The sequence below is a fragment of the Nicotiana tabacum genome, chromosome 18, assembly GCF_000715075.1.
Source record: "Nicotiana tabacum cultivar K326 chromosome 18, ASM71507v2, whole genome shotgun sequence".
NCBI classification, from domain to species: Eukaryota; Viridiplantae; Streptophyta; class Magnoliopsida; order Solanales; family Solanaceae; genus Nicotiana; species Nicotiana tabacum.
The window spans coordinates 23922828-23946033 of record NC_134097.1 but is presented as its reverse complement, the minus strand read 5'-3'; the positions used below and the strand labels follow the sequence as shown (position 1 = coordinate 23946033).

Below are 23206 nucleotides of genomic sequence, written 5' to 3'. Positions count from 1 at the left end.
TGGGCCATGATATTGTAGCAAAGGTGGCATGGCATGGATATATAAAAGGATAATTAATTGGAGATTCCTTTTATAAAACAACGTGTAAATTTTTTGAATCTTAACCCGCTGATCTTAGGTTAACTAACTTGGAGTATAAGATAAATTAATGGAGAACATGTCACTTACCATGGTTAAATGATAAGCGTGTATATATTGATATTAATTGATTTCTGAATTTTTATCTATTGGTTCAGAGGAAGCAAAACGCGTTGTATATTTCACTCGGGGTGAAATATTGATTTCATACTATGCTTCCAATTGTTTATTAGGAATGTAAAGTGAAAGCAATATTCTTCTTTAATTTCTTTTCATCCAATTCTATAGCGATTTTGCATTGGATGGAATTCTGATTTGTTTTGAAAGGGATAAAAAAGTTGATAGAGAAAGATTAGTTCGGATTCAACGATAGGCTTTAGTGTTTGGAGGTTGCTCCCTATATATATATGTGCGAAAAATAAATATAATTAAAATTAGGTATACATTATAGAACCTACACTCTCCTTGAGAATTTAAATTCGGAATCTATCACGAACAATGTCTTACCTCTCTCCTATTTACCTCAAATCCTGTATATCGTCCTAATCAAGCATAGCATAATACCCCAACAACATATATATATATATATATATATAAAAAATTTCACTAACATGTCTTTACTAATTTTAGCACAAAAACTATTGCGTAGGGTTTGGTATATGATTTAGAATAGAAGTTTAGTGCAGAAGAAAGAAATAAACGCAATGGACGGTGGAAGTCGGCCATTATCCAAGTCACATGCTCGTCATCTCATGTTTGTTGGAAACGGATCAATCTTTTTCACCATGCAAATCCAAATCGCCTATAAGCCAATGAAAAAGGGAGAGAATATATGGAAAATGTGTGTCCTAGGCACCTTGCACCTAACATCGCTTCGTCGATTTGTAATCTGTATTTATAAGTAATAAATATTTTAATTATATTTATTTAACGTACACAAAAATTCCTGCTTGTCGCTACTGTAATATATTTATTTATTTATTCAAATATTAATACCGCTTAGAAAAATTCTTGTGTACGTAACTGAGTCTTAGAAAAGCTGGATCCAAATCAAACTCATACAAAGCTAGTCTTAGAAACTGCAATCAACTAATAATTCTGCAATAATCAGCTCGATTTTGATATCATAAGGGATTGTGGTGGGATGGATAGGAACCTTCCATGCTTAACCAAAAGGTTTGAGTTTGAGCTTTGCAAATATTTTTTTTGGTAGAGAGCACTTCCCCCTATAATGGGTAATAGGCGACCACTAGTTAAAAAAAGGAGAAAAATCGATTATCAAAACCGACCGATGTTGGTCAGTAATTGGCAAAAATCGGCCGAAAACCAACCGTTTCGTGGTGGTCGGTAATCGTATGGTCGGTAGAGCCAACCGACCGACTTCGATCGGTCAATTAAATTCCAAAAAATAAAAAATTACCGAAAAATTAACCGTAGTCAGTCGGTTTTTTAATCATGTAACTAAAAAATGTACCATCTGGGAATCGAAGCGAGGTCTATACTCAAGATACTATTCTACCATTAGAACATTAGTGCTCTTTGTTTTAAGACTGTCTTTTATTTCATTTATACTCTTTAATTGTATTTTCATGCAAAAAAAAAAAAAGATGTCGATCGATTTTATTAAAAATAAATTATCAACCAAAATTGTTCGATTTTTTAAAATGACCCGCCGAAATAACCGATCGATTTTTGAATATTAATTTTAATTTATTTTAAATGAAAAACCGGCCAAAGTTGGTCGATTTTTTGAAAAATAAAGTTCGCGAGAAGCAAAAATAGTTTCCCGCATTTTTGCGCAAAAAAAAAACCCGACCAAAGTTGGTCGATTTCGTTAAAAAAATTGAAAAATAAAATATTTTGAAAAAACCGATCGGCTTCGGTCGATTTTCTGGCCGTTTTTTTTACGACCGAAGTTGGTTGATCGACCGCGGTCAATTTGGCCGAATTCTAGTAGTAGACGTGAATCCAAATTTAATCGCCCCAAGATGGATACCAAACGTCAGATGGAACCAAAAATGAAGAAGCTCGATCCTGATAGCTTCGGTCGAATATTCATTATGGAACTTTTGAGTGCTTGCTCCAATTTACAAATATATACTAACAAAATTCTAGGGCAGAAGAAGCTCAGATAGCTAGAGATATTGATTGCTATCATTCAACCTCTGCATGTAGTCGGGTGATGACAAATAGTGAAATTTCTAAATGTTTTCCTTTTGATGTTTTTATATATAGAAAAATTTAAAAATATAATTTTTTGGTTGAGAATATCAAACAAGACTTGATAACCTACCAAGTCATGGTATACTGATCAAAATGCATGATAATAGATGCATGAAAGGCACCACATACAAGTGTAATAACAAAATTTCTATACGGAAGCATATTTAGGGAAGGGAGAATAAAAACAATATACATAAATAGGAAGCCCAATATAATTAGTGAATAGGAAGTAGAGTGTTATATGATTATGTGTTAAGAAATTCACTAAATATTTATAAATATTTGACTGTAAATTTAATTATCATTGTACTGAAAAATTGGTATTGATACGATTAATACTTAAATCGGAAATCAACATCGGGTTCCGACTATCCGAAAAACGCAGACTGAAGCGGAAGATCACAAAATACAACACAACAAGGGAGTCGTTAGACCTCCGCTTGCTCGAATGAAGAAGCTTATCAATCAGAATTGAGACAGGGAGGAGAGGCGAAAGAGAGATTTTCGAGTCTGCAAGCAGCAAGCAACAATGGCAAGTTGAATTACAATTGAAGTTAATCTAATTATGTGTTTGGAAGACAAGATTATTGATGGGAAATCCCAACCTTAATCTATTAGTGCGTTTGATTTACTCCCAAATTAATGAACTATTCCAAGAGATACCTTTCACACAAAAGCAACTACACAACTTGTGATAAATTTTCCAACCTTTGATTTCTAATTTTCCATCTCAAAATTATAAAGCGTGGTAATATATTTCATAGTAACCAAATTACACAAGTAAATTAATAGCATGTTTAGTCAAGCTGTAAAAATAAGCTTATTTTGAAAAGTGTTTTTTTTCTTAAAAGCGCTTTTCTCAAAAGTACTTTTGGCGAGAATCAGTTTATGTTTGGCTAATTAATTTGAAAAACACTTCTGAACAACAATTAATGTTTGGCCAAACTTTTAAAAACTGCTTCTAAGTGTATTTTTCTCAAAAATGTTTTTCAAAAAAGTGCTTTTGGAGAGAAGCTAATTTTTTCTGCTTCTCCAAAACTGCTTATGCTTATGCTCGAAAGCGCTTTTTTTCTTCTAAAAGTCTGGACAAACACTTCAACTTTGAAAAAAAAGCATTTTTAGATTTGGAGAAGCTTGGCAAACGGGCTATAAAAACCCATTTGTCCATTATTTTTTTCTTCTTTTTTAATTCAAAAAATGTGTTTGTGCATGAAAATTTGCAAGTATTTAGAGATTTTTCGAAAATGAATTTTTCAAAAAAAACACTTTTTCAAAATTTCCAAAAAAACTTTTTTTTTAACTCAGAAAACTGTAATATTTTTCAAATAAAATGCATGTCCAAACATAATTTTAAATCCAAATACCATTCTCAACTTAACTCCAATTTTTTCAATACAATTTTTTTGTCCAAACGCGTGCTAAGAAAAAAACAGCCAAACAGTTACTGACTCACTCTCACACACGCACAAAAAAAGAAAAGTCCATGTTTCAAGATCATAACTCTTCCTTACAGAAACTGAAGACAGAAATTAATAGCTCAAACATAAGACAGAAAAGAACAAAAAACCATTAATCCAAAACAAATACATCTTATAATTCACAGAATTAAACCAACAAATCTGTTCTATCAATCTTTCTTAGCAGCACATTGGTTTTGCATAATCAATTACAATAATTCTTTTCTGAAAAAAAGAAATTGGAATGTCCTTCAATTCCACTTTTAATGGGGTCATGGTCATCTCAGCAATTTCCTGGAAATTTCCTAAAGCCAGTTAGAATGACCAAGACTTGTCAACTACTCATGATCTTTAACCAAAAATATAAAAGGGAAAAAGAGTAGTTGCAATTTAAAGATTGACATCAATTTAGTATCTTTGAACTCTTTGCAATATCTTCCTTTCTCACTTCCAACTTCACAACACTTTGAGCTTAAGTGATTCTGCCTTTTGGTCACATCAGAGTAAGAACCAAGGAAAAAGTATATATTTTTTCAAGTAAAGCACAGTCATCTTTGCGCAAGATTTGGCTGAGTTGGTTGGGTGAGTGATACATGCGAGACCTCATATCGATTCCTCTCACTAGCAGTCTCTTAGTTAGAGCTCATCGTATCGGACTTGCCTAGTGCGGTTTACATATTTTTATATGATTTGTACATGAGCTATTGCACAGTGAGCAAGTTACCCAGTGCACACCCAAAAGATAGCGACTGCGAGTTTCCCTAAGAATTAAATAAATAAATACAGTCCTCTTTATTTCAAGTTTTACGCGCATTTGGCTTTAATATCTTCGATATTATCCTTAGATTCTTGATTATATTCTTGACACTTTGTATTAATTCATGTTTATTCTATGTCTCTCTGTGAATAGGTTGGTGGATTCGAGAAATTGCCTATTCAGATTGATTCTTGAGGACTTTTCCTTCACCTCAAAGTTTAATTATTCACAAGGCAAGTATATTTCACTTTATGTCCATAAATAAAATATTAAAAGTAAAATGAATAATTGTGCATTAATTTGATTCTTTTCATATACTATTTATTTATTTTACAATTTCAATCAACACAAAATCTTATTTTTGGATAATGTGATAGAGATGACGTATGTATGTTCCTGAGCTCGAGCTTCCAGGAAGCTCGATGTCTTTCAGTAAGAATTAAGTTGTCTATTATCCAGATATTATTCGGGAAAAAGTGAGGGGGGAAAAAGCAAAAGAACAAACTTTTTGGTATGATATTGCAATAATTCTTACTTACCTCGTTGACTTTAGTACTAGCAGAGACCCACCCCCAAAAAAGAAATAAGAAGAAATTAAAGATGAATTATATGACCATCTAATTTAAAGGTTTAAACATAATGTTATTTATAGAGTCCATTACTCAAATGATCATTTAACTATCCGAAATTACATACTAAAGTCATTTTCCTTTCGTTTCTAACATCAAAGTCATTTAACTATTCTTATAGCATTCAGAAGGTCACTCAACTAGATTTTTCAAATTTTTGATTGCCAAATACCTATGTTACCCTTTAAATTATCAACTTTTGTTTTCTTTTTATTTTTCTTTAACTTTTTAATATTTTTTTTTTCTCTTTTCAATTTATATTATTGACTTACCTATAGAATATATAAATTTTATTTATAAATTAAAAAAATTGTATTAAGCATATATAATGTTGGAATAATAAAATATTGATCATGATAATAAAAATTAATTAGAATAATTTGTTCGTAATAATAATTTTGATATTAACAACAAAAACTCAAAAAAATTATTTACACAATTGAGAATGAAAAAAAATAAATGTTTTATAATATTTATTCTATGCAAGTAATATAAAAAATAATTATTTAAAATAAAGGTATATATATATATTGAAAATTATGCTCAATTATATTATTATTTCGACATTATATAAGCTGAAAACTATTTTTTTATTTTATAAATAAAATATATTTGTTCTATAGGTAAGTCCACAATGTAGATTAAAAAGAGAAAAAATAATAATATTTTAAAAAATTTAAAAATTTGATAATTTAGAGGGTAAAATAGGTATTTAACAATCAAAAGACAGTTAAAAGTTTTAGAAATTAGGTTGAGTAGTCTTCTAATTGCTATAGGCATAGTTAAGTGACTTTTTTGTTATAAACGAAAGAAAGATGACTTTACTAAATAATTTCGATTAGTTGAGTGACAATTTAAGTAATGAACTCGTTATTTTTATAATGGGGTTTTGACACAGTTACCCACAAAAATAAAACTATTTACCCTTGTTTACCCATTTGTTTTCCTACCCATAAATTAATTACATTTCCTACCCATAGTAGGTTTTGTGGGAAATTTTTTCTTTATTCTCCAATTCTTTTTTATTTCTATGCTTATTTTCTTTTCTTTTTTCTTTTTTTTCTTTTCTCCTTTTCTTTTTTTCTCGTTTTCTTCTTATTTTTTTCTTTTTTCCTTTTCTAATTTCATTTAACTTCTTTTTTTATATTCTTTTTCTCTTCATAATCTTATTTCATTTACTGTTTTCACTATTTTTATTTTTTTTTATATTATTACTAAAGAAAAATCAAATTGTGTACCAATTAAATGTAGTTAATAAAACCAAAAAATATTAACTAACATATGATACTAGTATAGTATATAGCTATACCAACAGAGTATACAATTGTACGCATTGAGTTAAAAAAAATTAATTCAATTATTGAACTAAAATAGTATCAGTTGTCAATAAAAAAATTAAAAATTCTAAAAGGATTTAATTGTAAGAGTATATCGTTACATCATATAGCATACTATAATTTTTATTTATTTTTTGCATTTTCAATTTGCCCCTCACGCTTGGTAAAATCTTAAAACAAATTAAAAGGGAAAAGGCAAGTGAATTTATGGGTAATAAGTATACTATTATAGTATATTGTATACTATTACAGCATATTGTTACAGTATCTTGCATATTATTACAATATACTATAACAATATATTGTATACTATAATAGTATATTGTTGCAGTATAACTATATACTCCTATAGTATATTAGTATACTGTCGCGGTATACTATTTTGTAAACTATAATAGTGTATTGTTACAGTATAGCTATATACTCCTACAACATATTGTATACCTTAGCGGTATACTGTAGTTGTGTTCTTCTTCGATTTTCAACTGAAAATTTCGATCTCAATCACCTCAAATCAGGTCTAAATGCTATCAAATTTCAGTATGAACTTCCAGAAGGTACTATAAGCAATATTTAACAGCACCACTTTGAATCAAACAAGAAATCGTCAAAAATAAAATTGAGCTTCAAGCCCAACAATGGTGGATATTCAATCTTAGGAGTGAACTTTTCTCTTCTGAAATTAATCTTGTCGATTTGCCATATTTCTGAATGGAATTGATGTGTTGTTGTGTCTGTTTGTATGTTTCTTCAAAAAGAAATATTACTTTTTCTACTTTCTCCACCACCTCGTCCATTTGGGGGTTTTGCAAATATATAGGAAGTGAAACTAGCGGGTAAATAGTTTGGGAAGTATGGGTAGGAGTAGTAAATAATTTGAGTCTGGGCATTAAAGGGTAAATAATTTGGAATTAATAGGTATAAAGTGAGATTTTCTCTTTTACAATTATGTAACAACCTCACAAACTCAAACTCGACTTCATTATTTGGATTTTCTTCTACCTCGTCCATGTCCATTTGATTCTTCGATACAAGCCACACTTTTCATCTTTCTCCTTTAAGAAAACCAATGCAGTACTCAAAGCTTGTTCAGCCAATTTTGTATTTGGTTTCTTTAGTTTTTCTTCATATAGTTGCAATTTACAACGTTTGGCAAATTAATTCATCTTTATATGGTTATCGTGCTTAATACACAGAATAAAGAATATACAGATAGCAATTTAATACGAAACCTGACAATGTAGAGGATATTCTGACTAATGTCACAATTTCCAAACGTACTGTAACAAGTTCGACATTCTATAGGCTTTTAATTTAAACCATTGGTTGTTCCGTTTTGTAAACGTGTGAAAAAAGAGAGTAAATTTTATGTATAGTCATTTAACTTTGGATTTATTACCCGAATGTTATTTTCTTTTATTTGTTACGCAAAAACCGTTCAACTTTGTGTTCATTACCTAAAAGTTACTTTTCTTTCTTTTGTTACACAAAAATTATTTTACTATGCTCTAATTATCACAATAGTCACTTTGATAATATCTTATAAAACTTTCACCTGAAAAGTCAATTATGCATTTGATATTGTAAATCCTCTTATTTATATAATACATTCTGTATTATATATTATATAATATATTTTCACATAGGTATTTTATTTATAATTAAATAAATTTATATTACTTTATTTATTATAGTTATAATATATTCGTATATTTAATTTTTTTCATGGCACTGAATTTGTTTAATTATATTCAAATATGAAGATATTGTAAAATATAAAAATTACAAAAACAATTTATTTGAAACAATAAAAACATATTTGTTTAACAAATGATAGTTTTTTATAGTCAATTTTTTAAAAATTCAAAAATATTTGTGTTTAATATTAATTTTTAAAAAAACTATATCTATTAATATTGTTTTTTTTTACAGTGTTAATTTGATGTGTCACTGTGCTAAATGTTGGTATTTTATTGATTGGATTAATGAATATGACTTGGTTGATAAATCTGTGAGCTTTGATTTTATAATTTTTATTAAAAGTATTTAATTAGACAATAACTTTGACTTGAGATTTATTCACAGTAATGTTACTGACAAATTTAATAATGCTATCAATATATCTTGAAAATTAACGTTAAAGAAAAATTAAATGTACAAATATATTATAAAAATAATAAATAAAATAATATTAAGTTATTTTAATTATAGATAAAATACCTAGGTAAAAAAATATTATATAATAAATGAGAGGATTTATATAATGTCAAGGGCATAATAGACATTTCGAGTAAAAGCATTATAAAATTTGGCCAAGATGACTTTTGTGATAATTATAGCCAAGTAAAATAAGTTTTGTGTAACAAAAGAAAGAAAAATGACTTTTAAGTGATGAACACAAAGTTAAATAATTTTTACGTAATACAAAAAAAAATTAACTTTTGAATAATGAACACAAAGCTGAATGACCAGCTATAAAATTTACTCGAAAAAAAAAAAAGTATCGACCAAGTTAGTCTTTCCAACTCTCCAACAAAAGCGTAGAAAAAGGAAGTAAAAGTAACTAGTTGAGTTAAATACGATTTTTATGAGTTTTAAAACTGTATATCTAAACAGACAATCAGAATAAATCCACCGTCCACAAAAAGAAATACTCCTAAGTAAAACAATGTAACTTCTCAAAGTGCACGTTTGTCTTTTTTTCCAGCTTCATATTTAGGGATTATCTACTTTCTGTAGAATGAAGAAAGGTACTGTTCTGGTCGTGATTTGTAGGTTGGAAAGCCACAAGTAATTAACACTAATATATTGTAGATAATTAATAATTAGTTGTTATACAAATTGTGTTGTATTGAGAAACTTGATCAAGTAAAGAAAAGGATAAAACCCCAATCCATCATTATATAGGTACTTTTATACTTTTGGATAGGGGTGTTCAAACCGAACTGGAAAATCGTACCAAATCGAAAAGCCAAATCAAACCGATTAAAAAAATCGACTAGGTTTGGTTTGACTTGATTTGGTATTGAGTAAAAAAATCTCAACCAAACCGACATATAAATATATAAATTTTATTTATATTTTTAAGACTATAGTGAATTTTCTTTAGAAAACGTAGAAATATTTGGGATCCTCTCATGTATTAACCTTGAAAGCGTAAATTAACGAAAAATTATTGTTAGACGACTAAAAAAATAACTACCACGTATTACTAAAAAAATTCTCCCATTAAAATATTTTAATAGATCATATGTTTGTCAATTTTTTTCCATATTTACTAAACATATATTCACTTATCAAAACTTTATCTATAATTTTAACAAAGTAATATTGAAATAATATTCATGTAACAAAAAAAACCCGAAAACCCGAAAAATCCGACAAAACCGAACCAATTCAAACCGATATAATTGGTTTGATTTGATTTTAATAAAAACCGAACCAACTCGGTCCATGTACACCCCTACTTTTGGAATTGCTTATATTATAAGACGCTTAAAGTAGGTTTTACTAGTGCATCGATATCATTAAGTTTAATACCATGGAAACATAAATCTATTTATTGTTTAGTATACACATGAGAGAAGATGTGGAAGTCACTAACGGTGGATGAATACTAAGAGCCCGTTTGGCTTAGCTGATCTACAGTAGTTAATAAGTATTAGGTGTTGAAAAACACTTTTAAATGCTTAAGTTGATTTAAAAAATAAGCAGTTACATGTTTGGATAAAAGTGCTGAAATTAATAATATGCAGCTTACGAACTGGGTATACGAAAAGTTTTGTTTTAAAAAGAAGTATTTTAGGGATAGAATAGTAAATATTTTGGTCAAACTTAATGTCCTTATAGGCTGAAATTTGATAAGTTGGGGGAGACCAACTTATGGCTTTGACTTATTTTTGGCTTATAAACACTTTTAATTTTACCAAACGCGTAGATAAGCCAAAAAATGCTTATAAGCCAGTTTGACTAGTTTATAAGCTTAGCCAAACACCCTTTAAATATCAAAATTAGGTAGATCCACTCGATACCTATGCTGGTGAGAGGTAACATATATTCGATAGAATAGTCAAATAACGCGCAATAGTTGATCTGAACATCACTTAATAGAAATTGAAATTCACTAGTTATCCCTCTCATCAAGATTTAAAAGTGTCAAATAAGACAAAGGATGAAAGACTAAGTTAAAAGTATCAGTTTAATTTGTTTGAAAAAAACATTTAAGGGTTAGTTATCGACTTAATTTCGTATTGTTGAATCATTTGGATATAGGGTGTGTTTGATACGGAGGAAAATGTTTTCCTAAAAGATGTTATCATGGAAAATGAGTGGTTTTATCACTTATTTTTCCTTGTTGGTTGGTGAATGGAAAATATTTTCTATTAGTGTTTGGTTAGAGAGTAGAAAATACTTTTTTTAAGAGGATTCTATTTTCTTTGAAAATTTAATCATTCTTCTAAAAATTCACATAAACCCAAAGGAACCAATGTGATGCTTTACTTTTACACAAAAATAACGTTGAAATTTGTGCTCCATCACTAAAAAGAAACTCTTTTTTTAGTTGAAAAAGAAAGTACTCTTTCTACAACATGAAAAATAAAGTACTCATTTTATTGAAATAAAAGAAAATACTTTTTTTACACCATGAAAAGAAAATACTCATTTTATTGAAATAAAAAAAATATTTTTTTACATCATAAAAAGAAAATACATTTTTGGTTGAAATGAGAAAAAAATACTTTTTCTACATAAAAAGAAAGTATTTTTTTTTGTTAAAATGAAAAAATATTTTTTTATATCATGAAAAAAATATACTTATTTGTTGAAATGAAAAAAATCTATTTATAACATGAAAAAGAAAGTATTATAAATAATATTTTTATTTAGGAGGAGGGGTGGGTACTAATTGAATGACAAGAAATTATTGTAGTGTTGAGATGAAGCCATGAAATTAATCTGCCACACTATCTTAATGTCGTTAATTTACAACCCTCTTAATTATGTAATTTGTGTATTTTTGGTTTAACCATCTGGTACCTGGAGGCAACATACTCGTTTAATCAAGATACATGTAGGGGCAAATCTACAATTCGAACTTTGTGTGTTCAAGTTCGGGATTCTATCACAACCCATTAATTTACTAGGTTCAAAATTTATTATGTTTTGATTTTTTACTATATATACAGAATCTGAACCAAAACTGCTAAGTTCAAATAAATCATAATAAAAATTAACACTACATCCGTAAAGGGCCTATGTAAGAGGAAAATGCTCTCTATCATAATTTTTTCATTCTCATAATTTGAAATTGAGACCTATGAAATAGAGATGCAGCGATTCTATCCGCCCCACGAAATTAGTTGGCGGTGTAGATTAATTGTGCACTAGCATTGATACAAGAATTAGAATATTCTCTGTTTAATATTGTGGATATTAACCTGCCTTTCTTTGTCCATCCACATATATATGATTCTTTTCCAATGTAAGTTCTAGCTTAACTTTATGGTAATTTAGAAATGAAGAAATATATACAAACACAGAGTACACCAAAAAGACATAATATAGCTAAAAAAAAGTATCTCTTGGTTACGAATTTACGATCACAACTTGGGAAAAGATGTAACCTGATACCTGAAGTACTAAAGCCAAGACAAGTACAAACGAAAGTGACATAAACCTTTTAAATAAACCAACATATTCTATTTGAATTAGTATTAAATTAATAGATGATGTTTGACTTGAAGTATTACGGCTTCGGTCTGAAATCAGCTCCCATAGTTGAATTTGAATGAAAAAGGAACCCTCAAATGCGGTCTAAATCTCTATGTTTATGCTCACCTTGACTAAGTTGATACATTCAATCCTCTCTATAGTAGTTTGTCTCAATATTTTTTGAATACTATAGTGAACGTTATTATAGAGGATATTTATTATAATATAACATAAAATATTAGTCCCGAGAAAAACTTGACTTTAATAATAAACGGCTATTATATAAGAATATTGTTATACAAAGATGTGACTGTAACTCTTATTTTTCATAGGCACTGATCAAATAACTATGCCCATCTAGAATTATGTAATTATGTAAAATACTGAAGAGATGGTGAGCTCCGATCTTAATGAGGATGATGAGTTTCTAAAAGAATATAAGTAACTTCTCAGGCAAATCTCACATCGATAAACAATAAGAAAAATATTGTTTGTAGAAAAAAACATTAATCCTTAAATCTTCACAACACATTTAAAATCGTGTCAAGCCTAGGAGTAAAGTGGACAATAATACAAATTGTCAAGGCCCGAAATTCTAATCGTGGAGTTGTGATGACGTCTAACATCCACTTACCGGGCAAACCAGTGTTAGTTAATTAATTAATTAATTAATTAATTTTAACAATTTAAAATAGAATAGTCATAATAATTAATGATTGGTAAAAACTAAAATACGTATGATAAATTCATAAATAGCACGATCTATACCAATCTCAGAATCTGGTGTCACGAATACATGAGCGTTTAAAATACTACAAACATAGTCTGAAGTGAAATACAACTGTTTGAAACTAGAATAACAATAAAACAAGATAGAAGAGGACTTCAGGGACTGCGAATGCCAAGCAGCTCTACCTCAAGTTTCCTGGCAAGTCAATCCGAGTGAACTCCTCTACGCATAGTTGGGACCAACATCGGGATCTGCACAAGAAGTATAGAAGTACAGTATGAATACAACCGATCACATATACTCTGTAAGTGTCGAATCTAACCTCGACGAAGTAGTGATGAGGCTATGACAAGACACTCACTATAAACATGTACGAATAATAGTAACATAAGACAAAAATATAAATAAACCAGTAAACTCATAAAAGCGAACCCGAAGGTCAACTTCCAGAGGGGCGCAGAATAACATCATCTCAAATATCATATCACAGTACCGATATAAAACTATATAACTACAAACATCTACAACGCATCATACTTTGTTGCGGCTCGCAATCAGATCTTAACATTTATTACAATACCTATTGCGGTGTATAACCCAATCCCATTATCATTTTACAATATTTATTGCCGCGTGAAACCTGATCCCAATATCAATTCATTTCTTTACTGTTATGGCGCACAACCCATTTTCAATATTAACTCATTAACACAAATCACGCAACACAACTAATAACATAATCTCAATACAAACGGAGAATGAAACGTATGGGACATCAAGGAACTACCAATACAAATGGAGAATAAGCAATACCTCGTAATCACAAATCTTGACAATTCAGAATAGCTAAATAGCTCACATAATCGGAATAACATATTAAAGTGGAATGAGTAGCGTAAAGATAATAAAGGAAAGTAAAGACATGAGACAATAAAGATATACAACTAATACAAGTAGGAACGTATAAAGATAAGCAGGTATTGAGTGAGGAATAAATAAATCGAAACAAGTAGCAATTTAGTAACATATAACAAGTAAGGTATGGATAAAAATTAAGTTACATGTAGCAATCAAGGCAATTAAAGAGACATAACATGTTATAAATAATGACATAAATGTAAATAACTCAACTGCTTGTTATAACCCATGACATCGCATATACACTCGTCACATTGCATATACGCTGTCCCCGCATACAATTCACGTAGCAAATAGACCAACAAACAGTTCAAAATAAGCTTTAGAAACTACCCATGAATGTTAAAGGTTCAATCTTTGACGAAATTGAAAAAGTCAACAAAAGTCAACTCCGGATTCTTTTGGTCAAAATTTGAGATCTGAACCAAAACCCAATTATCCATTCCCCTCATTGTCCGGTTATCTGGTTTATTTCAAAATCCGACCTCAATTTGAGGCCTAAATCTCAATTTTTATAAAATCCTTAAATTCTACCCAAAACCCCTAATTTCTACTGTGAAATTCCTCAATTTGATTTTAAAAGCTCATGAAAAGTAATGGATAATTGATGAAAAATGAATTAGAGTTGCTTACCAATGAATTTGGAAGAAAAAGTTCTCAAAAATCGCCCATAGAGTATTTAGGGTTAAAAAATATAGTGAAATGAGCTAAATTCCGACTTTTCCCTCTTTTACCCAGCTGCAGATGTCACTTTGCCGAGTCTTGTATGCAAATGCGATATCTGCAATTACGAGACACGAATCACAAATGCGATCAGTGAATCAAGCTCAGTAAAGTCGCAAATGCGACAAAAGTCTCGCAAATGCAAAGAGTTTCTTCATCGCAAATGCAAGATAAGCTTCGTATTTGCAAAGCTGCTAGCCCACATTTCCATGTCGCATTTGCGACCTTGATGTGAAGCCGCCAGCCGCCATTTCCATGTCGCAAAAGCGACTCCAAGGTCACAAATGCGACCACCCATTGTCCGCAAATGCGATCCCCTTCTTCGCAAATGCGAAGACCCAACCCCAACCCATATTCGCAAATGCGATCTATTGATCTCAAAAGCGAGGCTTGCAAATGCGAGCCAGACCTCGCAAATGCAAGATCTGCAGGCTTGCACCAATAATCTTCAAACTATCCAAAACTCATCCTATACACATTCGAAACTCACCCGAGCCCCTCGGGCTCCAAATCGATCATGCACACAAGTGTAATAACATCCTACAAATTTGCTTGCTACCTCAAGTCATCAAAATAACATCAAATAATACGAATCGGTCATCAAACTCAAGAATTTCAACTTTAAAACTCACGTTCATAATTTTTTACATAACGCGCCGGAATGCACTTGGGTCACCCCGGACCCTAACCAAACGCGCGTACAAGTTCAAAAATAACGGTCGTACAAACCTACCAAAATTGTCAAAATACCGATCCGAGATTGTTTGCCAATAATGTTGATCGTGGTCAACTCAAATCTCATTTTAGGTCAAAAATCACATTTTCTTCAAAATTTGACGTAAAAACTTTCCGAAAAGTGACACAGAGCACGCACACAAATCAAGAAATATCAAGTGAAGTTATGACAAATCTCAGAACACTGGAATTAAGGCTAGTACTTAAAACGACCTATTGGGTCGTCACACAAATATAATAGTCATAAAGATATGAAAAGCTACTATATTATACATGAATTTTAATGCAGAGATTAATTATGTATGAATTAGTAGTACACAAATTATTTCTTGGTGGGTGTTTAATTTATTGCACTAAAATTAGACATACAACATATCATTCAAATATCTATTTATTTTTTTAAACTAAAAAGGAATGAGCTTACAATTATACCATTGGATACTTGTCCTTCATTTGTTTGTAGCAAAAAGACAAGGATAATTTTATTCTTTTTGTTTTTTATCCATATATAAGTTACAGATGTATTAGTTATTCCATGGTAGTATAAGATTATACATCAATTGATATATTAAGTTATACAAGAATTAATTATATATAATTCGAAATTCAAATCAAACATTAAATAAAGTTATACAAAATTATATATCATGATTAGTTTTCCTTATACACCATGCCAAATAACCCCTTAGTAAATTGTGTTAATCTTGTGCAGAAACCTATGATGAATTTATTATCCGAATATACGGTTCTAAAGCTAAAAAAGCATCTTCAACTGTAGTTATATCTTGCATATCCATGTTAATAGCAGGTCCGATTCCAGAATTGAATAGTTCGGCGAATAAGAAAATTTCTCTTCCTTGAAAAACTAAGAATAGACAAGAGGACGATTGAATTTCAATCACATTAACTTTTCTCGTTCCACTTCGTAGGATAAGTCACGTCAAGTAAGAAAGTAGCACTAGTCAGGTCGGTCTGCTAATATAGGAAAATAAAAATTAGCTGTGTGGCTGGAAAATAAAGGTAACATAGTCAGGTCGGTATACTAATATCTAAGTTGGATTAAAGTTTAAACCCTTCATCATATTGCACTATATTTTACCCCAGAATTGCATTTATATGTCTTTTATTTTTCACAATATATGATGGTGAAGTCAAAAAATTCAATAAGAATATTTAAATTTTAAATATCTTTTACAAAGGTGTTTAAAATTTATTTCCTATTAATATAATAAATAATATTTTATTATATATACAATATAATTTTTTGACGAAAATATTAATTGATTAATTTTGAGCACACATAGTTTTGCCCTGCTTGTCTCATTATAAGGAGTCGCTTTCTTCTTTACTTCTTTACTTCTTTACTTGTATTGGGTGGTAAAGAGAATCAAGAGATAGGGAGTTGTTAGTCGGCAACTCAAAAATTTGCTTTGCTGGCTTTTATATCCCCTTGACAGACCCTTAACGTGAAATCAGCTGCTCATGACTCATCAACTCATCAATCACAGCTTGTTTGTTTTTTTACAGTCTTTTCCTAGCAATTTACACACAAAGGAAAATTAGGAAAAATAAACAAGGATATCCTCTCATATTTACTTTTAATTTGAGACGATCATACGATTCTATATTACTTAAAAGCCTCCCTAAACTTAGCTCGGACACCCAAGTTTAGGATGATTAAGATTAGATGTAGTTTGAGGAGGGAACTAATACTCTGAACCAAGTTTAGAGGTATTTTCAGATATTCTGCTTGAGCCTAAAATAATTGAAAAATATCAGTGTATAAGCCCATAATTGCAATGTGTCCTCCACACAAGCCTCTGATCACCGAGTCGACCTCAACCATTTGGAAGGACACAAACCTTGGCCACGCTTTCGAGTTCTATCCCCCTACCACAAATATCCTAGCTGATACATTGGTCGAGGGTATACCTAGTGACGATCAAGGGTGTTCAAATTTAAAAGCAGTGAATTTTCTCCCGATAAATGGTGTTCAATATGTGTTATATACTTCTTCCCTATGTATATAGTATAATTTTCGACAACTGACCACCCTTATGACCATGTGGCTTCGCCACTGGGTATACCTCCATTATATTCCTCAACTGAGCAAAATCGAAAGTCTTACGCTTAAATTTTACTATCACCTATTATCGAAGATAAATTCACATGGTTAATATATAAAAGGAATTTGACATGCACGTTAAGAGATGCGAATTGAAAACATAACTAAATATAGTAAAATGCACATTGTCTAACAATTTAATCTTTTATAAGATAAGATATCGCACAATTTAATATTTCTTGGTTGGATTGTCTTGCTTTGGAATATATTATAAGTTGTTTAATAGCTGGAACAAATACGTCCTCAAAAATGCAATTTACTCAGCAGTTGTTTTTTAATGGAGTAATATAAAAAAGAAAAAGGAAAGTGAAGAATCTCATAATCATAAAGGGCCTGCATCCAGCGATTACTGAATGGGAACATTTGGCATTCTTTAAATTCTTTTCTTTCAAATGAAGCATAACTAGAGAGGAAAAATATATTTAAAAAAAGTAGTAAGAGAATATAATTATTTATTTATTTATTTTATGTAAGGAATGATATAAAAGGGCAGTCGACGATATTTATGGACAGTGACCCATCAATTCAGTGCAGATAGATGTGAATGTCTTTGTAATGGGAGCCAAATGTTTCATCATCATTTCCTTTTTATAGCCAAAGAATTGAAGTATTTCTTTTTTATTCTTCCTCTCTCTCTTGCATTATTTATTTATTTATTTATTTAAGAGGAGTTCTTATCTTAGTTTCCATCTATAATTTTCAGCTTTATTTTTAGCTGATTCTGAAAGTTAAAAGAAGAAGAAACAAGCTAAGGGAGACGAGGAGCCTTTCGTTTTTTGTGGTACTTTCCATTATCTGATATTGCTTTCATTTTTTTTTTCTTGGGTTATTTGCCTGGCTAATTATCTAAATAATAAAATAGGAAAAAAATGAAACCTAGATTTAAGGAGTTTTCATAATCACGATATTATATGTTTATATTTAGTTTTATTCCACACAATGCAATTAGTATTTTTTCCATTTACTAGAGGAATATACTAGGAAATTGTTGGAAGAAAAATTGTTGTCGGTAAATTATAGCCTCACACAATCAGAGACGAAGCCAAGTTTTAACTTTATAAGTTCTGAATTTTAATGTCAGTTTTTGAAACTGAGTTCTAATTAAATTTAATATTTATATATATTTAATAAATTTTTCAACAGAAATATACTGTTCAGTCGAACCCGTATCCGTACTTCTAGCTCCACTCCTGCACACGTTAGTTTGAATAATTATATATACAATCACCATATTATTTGAAACTTCATATAGGTTTCATGATTCCCTTTTTCAAATGTATTTTTCTATTAAATTCAAGTTTTTTTTTTTCTGTTGTATTCTGAAGTGAGATACTTGATAGATACACTTCTAGTGGCAAGATCATGTTCCCAAAATAAAACTTTATTCTACAATAATTCATCTTAATTAGTGTAATCACATGCAACAGAGAAGAGAACCCATAATAATGAAAGAGACCAAAAATGAACCATTATGGTACATGGTTCAATTTTATGATTAATACTTTTATTTTATAACTTAAATTTATTTTTAATATAATATTTATGTGATTTAAAAAAAATTACTCGTTGAAACAGGATACACGTACAATGTGCATATCTTGGGACTAGTTTTAATATCATAAAATAAAAGGTCTTAGAATAATCAATAACATATCCGGGTTTGTTTTTTGTAAAAAAAAAAGGAAAAGCAAATTTTTCGGATTCAGTTTTTGAATTTTTTTTTTTAAAAAAGGTGCTCATTTGAAAAGTTTTTCCAATCAAAAAAGGACGTGCATATTTTTTTGGAAGATTTAAAAACTGAACTTAATTTTTTTTTGTAAAAGACATTATGTTTCTTGCATAAACATGTCAAACCAACACTTTCCACTAAACAGAGTTAGCAAAAGGAGTTTCTGCAAAAACTCAGACAAAAGCCACCTAATTGTGACACTAAATAAACAATACATACTTTTAAAGAAACAAAACAATTAGATACGCCCTTTTTAAGTTGTCATTTTCAGTTATATCAGACAATACCAAAATATAAAGATATACTTCTCCTAAACACGTAGTTAACCCCCAGAAGAAGAAATTAATATTTAATGACTCATATAAAGTCATAGTCATGTGGGGGCATTTGTTGGGAGACACAGCAATGTCCTTTATATCTGGTATGGTGCATGTAACCCATCTGTCCTTGTAAATAATGTCATATATTCACAATATTTATATTTTAAGATTTAATGTAAGGGTCGTTTGGCTGTATCATTAGAACAATTAATCTAGTATAAAATTTTGTGAAAATTTTTGATAAGAGGCGGATCTACAATTTTTAGAACATGGGCACACTATTAAAGAAATGAGAAAAAAAATACTATGTGAGAATCGATCCTTGTTTTTTTGGGTAAATAACTCATTTTTCAATAAAGTAGACCATTTAATATTTTTAGAGCATGAGTGTCAACAAACAACATTAGACCAATTATAAAAAATATATACATAAAATACCTAATTTGGTGGAAAGATTATGGGTTCAGTGTCCTGCCCTATAAATCCGCCTCTGATTTCTATTAATATCATAAGTTATGTGAGAATAATAAAAATACATGTATTAGTAATAATTCAGATAAAGATAAACTTTTTTATAGTAAATAATTCATGTATAAAAATCCTTTACATTTAATTACTCAATTAAGCTATCTATACCCTACCTCTTAGGGTGCGATCCTTTTCCGAACTTCGTGTAAAAGCAGGATGTCTCGTATGTATTAGGCTGCCTTTTTTTTTGTTAATCAATCAATTAATTATTCCATACTATAATCTCAACATAATTAGTAAGCGAGACAAACAATCCTTAAAAACATGTCGTAGTTTTATTATATACTATAGTCATTATTAGTAGGTTCCACCAAATCCCACGTATCCTCCAACGTGCCTCCCTTTTAGAGCTTCCTCAAGATACAACAAAAGTAAAAACCGCGTTGTTTTTTTGCAAAAAATGAAATAAATATTTTACTCCAAATACCATATTCAATAAACAAAAAAGTAAGATTAAATAATTAAAAAAAACGCGTTTCTGAGAAAATGAAAAAGCTAAAGACTAGCGTGGTCCAGCCAGATTGGCCTGCTTCATGAGAAAGGATCAATAAATACGTTTACAATTTTTAACTTTAATTTCCTATAAGTAAATTAATTTCCTACTTCATGTAAACATTACAGTACTTTTACTTATTCCACACGCAACAGACTTACTATCTACGAATAGAATTACTTACTTGCCTAGTACTAAGGTTGGGTAGCAAATAAAATCATAGTACCTGTAACAACCACTGTCAAAATCAAAAGAAAAATAGCAGTGCCAATATTGGGGTACATGAGATGAAATAAAATTAATTGTTGGGTAATACATGCTTCACTTATTATACAACATATAAAAAAAATTAATTTGGCACCATCACTTATAGTTTATAATAAGTTTAACTTGTACATTAGGTAAATTCCGTTATATCATGCTCAATCAGTTTTAATTTATGTGTCTTACTTTCTTTTTTAATTTATTCTGTTAAAAAAAATATTTCTTTTTATAACTCCAACTTTTTACATAACATATTTAAGATACAAGATTCAAGAATATTTTCGTATAATGCACACATTTTTAGTTTAAGACAACAAGATTTAAGCGTCTTTTTTATTTTTTAAAATTTTATGTCCAGTCAAACTAAGATATATAAATAGGAATGGAGGGAGTGTTTTTTAATTGGGACATTAGTGCAATTAATAACCCTATTTGATGAAGTAATATCTACTTTTTTGATTCCTTGGTGTATATTTCGTACCCCACCGATTAATTCAAATTAGCTTGAAGTCCTATTTTTAGCGTATGTTTAGTATTGGACCCGGAACTTTTGATTAAAAATGAAGTAATAGTATGGTTTAAATCACAAATTTTGATGACCCAGGAAAGAATATCACCCTACACTACGTAAAAATATCATTGTTTATAATCAGTAAATTACGTTCGTATTACACTTAAAAATATCCGAAAAGGGATTTTTTTTTTTTTTTTTAGACGTTGTACCATGTGCAGAACCGCTTGTACAAACTAAGTTTCATTTTTATGAAAGGGAAGTTTAAAAATCTTCTTTTTCTTTGAAAAACACTCCTAAAAAGGGAAGGAAGCTTCCTAACACTTTCTACGAAAACACAAAAGCAATTTACTTTACATTGCTCTCTCTGCACTTCAGTTGTCACATTGCGTCGGTTACTCCAACAATCGGTAATTCTCTCTCACTACATTCTCTTCTATGAAATTCAAAATACAGTAAAATAATTCACGAATATATAATTTAGCGACAGTAAAATTGAAGACAGTATGTATGTTTTTTTTTAGATTTTTTTATGGTTAATGGCACATAGTTCGAGATGAAAATACTGATTTTGGTTAAATATATGTTTTAAGTAGTTGATCTGCTTTGTTAAAGAATTTATTCACTTATATATTTATGTTTTTCTTGGTATTTTAAATATTAATGTGGTTTGGTCGGTGTTAGGCGATAAACCCTAGTAAAATTATATGATTTTTTTTGTGTGTTTATTTATATGAGATTTGAAAATATACAGTGAGAAAAAAAAAATTGTTGTGTCAAATCTGGTGTCATCTCTCCTGCGACAGTCACAGAAGATGAGTGGTGAAGAAAATGTGAAAACCTCGCCGTATAGGCGGCATCAGAATAGTAATGAGGATTTGGAAGCTGGGATTAATGGCAGCAGTAGCAGGTCTATGGATTGTGGTGGAAGTCCTTTTGATATTCCAAGGACTAAGAGTGCTCCTATTGACCGCTTGAAACGCTGGAGGGTTAGTACTTCCTTTTTGAATGGATTTTTATTCTAATATTTTTCAATTTTTCGATTTGTACTTGCATAATATTGACATGATACGAGTTTAAATGGAGTAACCTCCTACATATTTTTCTATTGCGATTTTTGGGGTGAAATCTTATTCGGACATTTCTTCATTGTTTGTTAATTTTGTTTTATGGGTTTTTTGGGTGCATTTTGTTAGGGTGTATTTATAGGCGATACATATTAGTTAAGACCCTTGTGGAAACAGTTTCGAGTTGCGGAAACAGTCTCTTACAGAAATGCAGGGTAACATTGCATACAATAGACTCTTGTGGTCCACCGCTTCCTCGGACCCCGCACATAGTGGTAGTTTAGTGCACCGGACTTGGAAGAAGGAGAAGATGACATATTAGTTGAGAATATGTTTTAGACATTAATACTTTTTACGGTAGGTCTATGCTTTATTGGAGTGATTTAGCCTTTTTGAGATTTACGCATTGAGAAAAATTACATAACTTTGAACACTTTTTATTGTATTTGCATAATTGTTGGCATGAGATGAGTTTAAGTATAGCTGAGTCCAACTTGTTTGGGACCGAAGAGTAGTAGTTTTTTGTTTGTTTTATGTGATTTTTTTTGGGGTGAAGTCTTATTTAGGTGTTTCTTCTTTGCTTTTCTTGAGTTTAAGTTATATGCACTGTCAATGTAAAAATTTTCTGTGTATTTTGACATATTTTAGAAGATTGCTTTCCATTTTTAAAGGTTACAAATTAATGTTTGTATAGAGAACCTGCAATTGCGTTTTTAGATCACCTGGTGATCTAAATCTTTTTTACATGTCAGGGCATACAGTGGGATTTTTTTGGGGTGCATTATGTTGGGGTATTTTTTACTTTTGTTGGTGTTATGTCTTGTCATGTGTAGGGTGAAAATTCAACTGGGTGTTTTTCAATTTGTTTTC

General features: G+C 30.1%; 1 protein-coding gene across 7 annotated transcripts in view; it reads left to right on the top strand.

The window, feature by feature from the left end:
* The first annotated feature begins 4150 nt into the window (after nucleotides 1-4150).
* LOC107774818 (calcium-transporting ATPase 8, plasma membrane-type) overlaps nucleotides 4151-23206 on the top strand; it is a 34242-nt gene continuing 15186 nt past the window's right edge. Inside the window, exons 1-4 of one of the 7 annotated variants that reach the window (XM_075236687.1) lie at nucleotides 4151-4340; nucleotides 4669-4748; nucleotides 18128-18205; nucleotides 22076-22258. In XM_075236687.1, the coding sequence (XP_075092788.1) occupies nucleotides 22085-22258 (174 nt within the window). In that variant the 5' untranslated portion in view covers nucleotides 4151-4340; nucleotides 4669-4748; nucleotides 18128-18205; nucleotides 22076-22084. Of the gene's footprint in view, nucleotides 4341-4668; nucleotides 4749-17936; nucleotides 18032-18127; nucleotides 18206-21555; nucleotides 21680-22023; nucleotides 22259-23206 lie in introns of those variants that run through there. The other 6 variants (XM_075236683.1, XM_075236686.1, XM_075236688.1 and 3 more) reach the window with 6 other exon arrangements.